The sequence below is a fragment of the Sipha flava genome, unplaced genomic scaffold (assembly GCF_003268045.1).
Source record: "Sipha flava isolate LNK unplaced genomic scaffold, YSA_version1 103_pilon_pilon, whole genome shotgun sequence".
Classification (NCBI taxonomy): Eukaryota; Metazoa; Arthropoda; class Insecta; order Hemiptera; family Aphididae; genus Sipha; species Sipha flava.
Window position 1 is genome coordinate 1,560,675 of NW_020271717.1, and position 8,020 is coordinate 1,568,694.

The 8,020-nt window shown below is 30.4% G+C and overlaps 1 protein-coding gene across 4 annotated transcripts in view; it reads right to left on the minus strand.

Annotated features, from left to right (window-relative positions):
• Positions 1–8,020, minus strand: part of LOC112681799 (caldesmon-like) — an 8,966-nt gene extending 946 nt beyond the window's left edge. For 2 of the 4 annotated variants that reach the window (XM_025552123.1, XM_025552117.1), the window contains exons 1-5: positions 7,764–8,015; positions 3,983–4,030; positions 1,534–1,782; positions 1,260–1,461; positions 322–806 (exon numbers count right to left, since the gene is read on the minus strand). In XM_025552123.1, the coding sequence (XP_025407908.1) occupies positions 322–806; positions 1,260–1,461; positions 1,534–1,782; positions 3,983–4,030; positions 7,764–7,838 (1,059 nt within the window). In that variant the 5' untranslated portion in view covers positions 7,839–8,015. Of the gene's footprint in view, positions 1–171; positions 807–1,259; positions 1,462–1,533; positions 1,783–3,982; positions 4,031–7,763 lie in introns of all 4 variants that reach the window. The other 2 variants (XM_025552138.1, XM_025552130.1) reach the window with 2 other exon arrangements.

The following is an 8,020-nucleotide window of genomic DNA, read 5'->3' on the forward strand; positions in this document are numbered from 1 at the left end:
TTCAATTGAATCTATTTGCTGTTCAGATTCTTCAACTTTATTCTTACTTGTAATTTCACTATCTTCTTGTAAGTTATTTTCAGTTTCTTCGACTTCTTTTTTTATTTTCAATTGAGTTTCTTCAGTTCTAGTATTTTTTACTTCTTCTTCTTCTTCTTCTTCTTCTTCAACTTCTAATCCAGCTGATTTCTCTTCAGTTGCTAACCTAGTTGCTTCCTCTTCAGCTTCTAACTTAGCTGCTTCCTCTTCAGCTGCTAACCTAGTTGCTTCCTCTTCAGCTGCTATCCTAGCAGCCTCCTCTTCAGCTATTTTCTTAGCAGCCTCCTCTTCAGCTGCTATCCTAGCAGCTTCCTCTTCAGCTGCTAACCTAGCTTCTTCCTTTTCAGCTTCTAATCTAGCTGCTTCATTTTCAGCAGCAGACTTTTTGGCCGCTTCATCTGCTTCCTTTTTGGCGGCCAATTTAGCTACTTCTTTTGATTCTTCTTTGGCAGCTAGTTCATCTGCTATTTTTTTAGCTGCTAGAGCTGCTTCCTTTTCTGCTGCTTTTTTTGCCGCAGATAATCGAACTAATTCGGCTGATTCGTTTTCGGATTCTAAATTTTTACTAATAACTGTTTGGGCTGGCTCATTTTTATTCAGTTTATTTTTATTCGTTGGGTGTGATGAAGATGCTGCTGCAGCTTCTCTTGTTTTATTGTAATAAGATAACATAGTTATGTTGTCATCAACTTCTTTTGACAAATGTGGTCTTCTTCTTGGATATGCTTTTCCTCCAGCGTATGATACACAAGCCAAATGTCCCTTACCTTAATATAAATAATAATAATTAATACTATACATTATAAAATATTAAACAATTAAATTAAAATTTAGTAAATGGTTAAGACTGGTAAATAAATATATAAATAAATAAATAGTTTATAAATAGAAAAAAATTTAAAAAATAAATGCTTAGCCTGGAGTTTTATTATATATATTTATAAAGTACGAGCGGTTTTGAATTAAAAATTCATCGTCCAGGTACCTATATACAAAGTCAGTAAAATCATATTAAAATTAGAGTTAGAGTCATAATCTTATTGACTTGATCGATGAATTTTTAATACGAAACTGATCGTACTTTAAAAAAATATAATTATATTCCAGACTAAACATTTATCTATTTATTTATTTATATTTATTTATATATAAACAATTTGTTCATTTATTTATATATTTATATTATACTCTTATTATTTAAAATAATAATAATTGTTTACCAATGTTGTTATCACGACGATATGAATCTGAGTCAGCAAGAATTTTTTCAATATAAGCATCAGATTCTATCCGTTGTGATATAGGTAATTCACTATATCCATTAGATACTGAGGATAATTTGGGTCTTATCGTAGGAGTGTAAACCTGTTTAAGCAATCCAGCAGTTTGCGCCCTAATATCCCTCGTAACATCATTAAAGGTCTAAAAATCAAAGTATAATTTTTAATAATAAATTAAATCTTAAAACTTTCAATAAATTTGAATGATTCTCACAGTAGAACTTCTTGAGTTCAGATACTCGTCAGTAGGATCATATGATGGATGAGATCTTGGACGATGTTCTATCCTATCTAAAACACCATGAATTGTAGCTCCGGATCTTCTATGTAATGGTACGTACTGATGGTGCGTATAAGGATAACCATTATATGGTAAAACATTTGGAGATGGTTTTCCGGTTGATAATGAAGGTGTCAGAATAAATGGCGTAGGTGTAGTACACGTCTGATAAACTTGATGCGCCTGATTATAATATTGATTTATTATGTATGTATATATTAATACTATAGATGCAAGATAGCGGTTAATTTTAATTTTTAATAAAGAAAGGTTAATTTTTTTCCGGAAATGCAATTAATATTAACTATTTATAAAATGAAAACATTTTAAGTAAGTTAATTATCATAAATGGATAGTGAATGGAAAAATTGCACCTCAATTCAAAATACTTCGACCTGTAAATATTTCAAAAAAGCCATTATTTTACCATGAATATTATTTAATTTGAGATTCAAAAGTAACTATAAAATATAGGTTAAATTTATAAATAAATAATAAAAAATAATAATAAATTGATACGCATTTTATGAAATGTAAAATATATAAATGAACAATTTGACTGAATCGGAGACTAGAACTGAATTAGAACCTATATAAATATAAATTATGAAAGTTCTATTTTTGTAATAAAATTAAAGACCTTATATTACTTACTCATTAATAAGACTCTCTAACTATTCATGATTAGTTTAATCTACCCATCTAAATTTTTTTATTTCTAATATTAATCCTTATTTTTCCACACATTTAAAATTTTTTTATTAAAAACGATATTTTCATTAGCTAAAACTATTTTTTTTCAAGTCCTATTACCGTATTAACTCAAAAAAAACTGGTCAATGGACTACAAATTTATTGATGTTAATTCAGTATGTTGACTAATTATGGTTATGATAGAAAATATATATAATAAATAATTATAAAATACTTAAGTATAAAAAAAATCTTTCAAATTAAGAATATTCAATAAAATAATTCAGTTTAGTTTAGAAGACTTGATTCTTTAAAATAATAAAAATTTTAATATAAAAAAGATTTTGATATATTTTAGAAGTAAAAGAATTGGAAATGTAGATTATTTATGTATCAATGATCAATCACTAAAAAGAATCTTCCTTTAATATAATATAATAATCTAAAAACATATTTACTCTCTAATGATTGAAATTATGTTTTAAATTACATTTTAATAATGTAATAATTATAATTTTGGAAAACATTTTAATGACTTCAAAATTAAGTTTTAGTTTAATATTTAAAAATTGTCTAATTTTCAATGGTTTATATTATTTCATCACGAATACTTAATTACTAATATGTATTTATGAATCATAATGTTTGGCGAATTATAGGAACATTTTTACTATAGAAGATTTAAATTTTTATTACTACATGAAATGAAAGTGATTACTAAGATGTACTAATGTTATGGCATAATAAATGAATCAAAAAATGGAGCTAAGTAAATTGGGTCCATATTTTGTGTACATTTTGAATGCGGTAAATTGAGTCCCGGGAAAAAAAAAGATATTAGGTAAGTTGGGTCCCAGGAAAAAAAAGGTAGTAGGTAAATTGAGTCCTAACTATTAACTATACTACTTCGCCGTAGTCGTTTTACAAATGACAATTCACACTGTTTCTATCGGTTATTGATTCCATTGTGATCAAATAACTTCGTAACGTCGTAGCTTTGATTATGTTTAATTAAGATACGTATATAAGCATATACATAGATTAGTTTGTCGAATATCGTGTGTCAGTCATCAGTTAACACCAATATTGATGATAGTTCTTATGATTACACACAGACACGAGTATACGGAATATGAGCATTTTCACTATATTTTTCGTAGCGTGAATTTCGTACTGTACGTCGGTTTGAGTTTGTTAAATTCGTATCTTTTAAGTTTTTACCGAAAATGTAATAAATATACTAATAATAAAACACAATAATATTAAAATTGACTTCTAATAAAAATTATTAGATATTTAAAAAAAATTGTTTACCTTGGACTTAATCTACTACCTTTTTTTTCCCGGGACCTAATTTACCAACTCCCCAAAAAATATTAGAATATATATATTAAAATATCAATACTGAAATATAATGTGAATTTTATAATGTGGATTGTTATTAATGTGTAGAAAAATGTGTTATTTTAGAACTGCCATTTTCTAAATTAAAAAAATATAATCAAAATAAATTATTTGAAGTAACTTTCTCTTGAATATTCATTATCAATATGTTGGATATTATACATATGTTGTTAGATATAATAAATAAAACCTATACAAAATTATTGATTACGTTACATCATATATTAATAAAAAGTATGATTTTAATAAACTGAAACGTTTACCATTTGTAAGGATTTATAATTACCTTGTAATAAGTAGGTGGCAAATCATAGCCATCGGACGAGTACAGTGGCTGCAATCAAGTATAAATAATGTTCATTTGTAGGAAAAAAGATGAAAGTGAAATGTTATTATCAATACAGAACGAGATGTTTTTTTTTACAATAAATTATATTTATTTTTAACAATAACAACAACGATAACGACAGTATCGAAATAAATAATATAATATATCTTTAAAAATAAATATGTAATATTTTAGTGGTTATAGCAGTAGTAATAGTGGTAGTAAAAGTAATAATAGTAATAGTAGTAGTAGTAGTAGTAGTAGTAGTAGTAGTGATTGTAACGAATATTATGTTATATGTTATAGATAATATGGATATTATATATAATAAATAGTTAAACTATATTAGATTCTATATATGAGCGAGTAATAAGTGATTAATTTGATATATAATAATTTATTATTAAAAATGCGTGCGTGCGTATTGTGTAAAATATTGTTATACAAGGATCTTAATTTATTCATATGTCCGTGTCCGTGTCCATATGTGTGTGTATGCGTGTGCATGTGTGTGTGTGTGTGTGTGTGCGCGCGTGTGTGTGTGCGTGTGTGTGTACGTGTATGCGTGCGTGTGTGTGTGTTGTGTGTGTGTGTGTGTGTGTGTGTGTGTGTATCTGTGTACATGCAAATAATTAAGGTATAATCATGTACGTTTGAGAGCAGGTAAAACAATGACAATATTATACATTATGTATTTTTGGATATTTGACTTCCGGTCAATTGATTAGACGCGGTAAGAGTAGTGACGGTAGGTTGGAGTGCCTCCGGGCAAGCGACCAGATGTGGTGGAAGAATAAGACGAATGATAACCTCCGGGACGACCATCCGATGAGGAACTAGTGCGGGTCACCTTCTCGGTGGTGTAGCTCGAGCCCGGACGTCCTGAGGATTCGACGCGTTGTTCAGTGTGGTATTCGTATTGTCTTCTGGTTTCAACCGGCGCCGGTATGCTGTACGACGAGGTCACAGAGTATCTGCTGGGCGTCTATGTACATATAAAACACAACGCGCACGCATTTCTTTATACTGTTATTTTTTTGGTTTTTTTTTTTTTTTTTGATTATTATATCTAATAGTGTTCCGAACGGTTCGCGGTGATGACAATGTGACGAATTGAAAAACAAGAAAGATTTATGAACGGAAAGAGAATGTAAAATGGCTCGTTTGGGTAAAAGATTTGTACATTATACATAAAAGTATAACGTACAATGTATTATATACTATTAACTATTAATACATTATAATATCGATTCCAACCACATTACTAATAAACCAACTGACTGCTAATTTGTCATAACATTTTTTTCTTTTTCTTTTCTAGTTAATTGTCTTATATTACCAACACCGTCTACCAATAATTATAATAATACATTTATGAGTTCATAATCGTGTAATAGTATACATTGTAAACCATAAATATATTATTCTATGTCTAATATCGAGTACGGATATAAAAAAAATGTTAATGTTCTTAAATATCGATAAAAATGTGCGAATATTAATATCTCGTCAGCGGCGCGTGTGTAATTATTGCCGTTTCGGTTTCAATAGCGGTAATACGTCGGCGGCAACGAGCTGAAGAGAATCCTTCTACGCGTGTGTCCTTCGTGTCCTTCCGTGTCCACGTGGTAACGGTTCAGCCGGTTCTTTGAAGGTATGGTTTCTACTTCATGTAAGTGTCGGCGGGCCAATGCAGATTTTATCAGCTCTTTGGTTTCCGTTTCCACGTCCGTTTCGCTTCCGGCTCCGAGGAACTCCCGTTTCATTTCGTTAATATCGCCTCTTCGGCCGTACACTAGGAAAGGCAACGCGACCTGACTGGGACGGGGAACATTTGGGACCTTGTGCCACGGGACACGGGCTGCGTTTCTGGTAAAAGCGGCCGGTTTGGGTTTCCCGTGTTCTTGGTGGTGGTGTTCTTGCTATAACACACATACATACACACATACACACACACACACATACATACATGCACGCACGCACACACGCACACACACATATTGATAAGTATCTTTCGCCTAAATGTAAAACGTTATGCTGGAGTTGTTTATTTCTGGAGACTGTTAAAAGGCGTGTGTGTATTATAATTTTATAAATTACATGGGTATATTAACACTAGCAAGGCCTTAATTGTATACATTTTAATCAGTAACCGTTGATTGATGGATGCACATACTAAAATATTTTCTTAAAAATAATTCGCAACACATGTTTTTCTTTGATTGCACTTAAATTTAAATTATTTATTTGTACATTTGTGTAATGTATATGTGAACAAATTGGAATAGTTGCCAATTTTATGTATAGTAGAATTAATAAGATTATACACAACTGTCTAAGTAGTTGCATACGTATATGTATTTGTATAACCGAATAACCGAAATTATACTTATGATTGTTTAAAATAATAAAAATGATTGAAAAATGATTTTTAGTTAATAAATTAAAATAAAAATGTGAAGGCAGAAATACTGAAATACTAAAAATGAAAAAAAAAAGTTTAAAAACCATTTTAATCCTGCAGCTGAACGGTTAATTGCATTGCCATTGTTTTCGAAATTTTAAACAGATGTGCGTGATTGATATCATTAAAATTGTTTAGAAGTAATCAAGAGAAGTATTATTTAATTCAGTCATACATTTTAATAATCGACTTGTCGGATAATATATCTCTAATATTATTCGATAATATTATCGCATGAAGTGAAAGTCTCAAAGAATTTACAAATTTAAATTTAGACTTGATGTTTGTGTTATTAATAAATACGGAGCCCCAGAAATGGTCAAGTAGCCAAATATCGGTACGCATAAGTGAAACATTCAAGAACATTCCATGAACTACAAACATCGTATGTTTAAAAATATACTAAAAATTAAGTATGATTGAAAAAAAAATTGAAAGTATTGTGATAATAATATTATATTATATGGTGTGGTGTTGGTAATAGCCATTTATCGATTATAACATAGATAATGTTTCAACGCGTAATCATTTAACTGGACTTAGAATACGATATAGTCGTCATCGTTGTCGAACAAAAACACTTTTATGGGTCAAAACTTTCATTAACATTATACCTCCCGATACTCCAATTTCGGAACACGCAGCCAATGGCAATATAATTCCCCGCAACATTAACAGTACAAAAGTCATTGATTTTTATCTTCAATGCGGCTATTCAATATTTTACCCCCCTCGCAAAGAATTTAAAACGACTAGGACATTGGCTGTACACATATTAATATAAAAAATTCAGTATGATATAAATAATATGGTCTTCTATTATCATAAACAGGAGTATATCATGTGAATGAAAGTTTTATTCAGTGCCGTCATAAGGTTTCTACGAGGACCTCCACATCCTGTGCACGTGCGAATGTATTTTATTTTTTTCTTGATACAATATTTACATGTATAATATAATATACGTGAGCGACAGTATACGAATCATTGCGGTTATTTTGTTGCAAATACAACTGTTTGCTGTTTGAAAAAAATAAAAATAAAAAATATAAAACGGGATTTCTCCACGAGAACCCTTTTCGATTGACATACGATTCGACTGAATTGTATGTAGAGAGCACTTGTGACGGCACTGCAGACGGTTGAACAGGTTGTTAAAAAACCATAATTGCAGTTCGTATCGATAGCAAATTCATGTTCCGTTATTGATACGTATAGGTACGGTAAACAGTGGTAGGTACCGTGGATAAAAATGAAAAAAAATTAAACACTTACGGTGACTGAGTAAGAACTGCCCGGTTTGTAGTACGCCGGTCTACGGGAAGTGTAGAAGTCTGATGAATAGACCATGTTTGTGCTTCGTTGAAACGTGAGGTACTTGACTGCTCGGAAAAGGCTTCTTGACTGAGGAGATCGTGTGATGCGGGATAAACTGTCGAGCCGCGATGGTGGTTAATGTCTGATGCTAAAGCTCTGTAGACACTAAAATGCTTTAAATAAAATAGAGTTATATATATTAATGTATATATGTA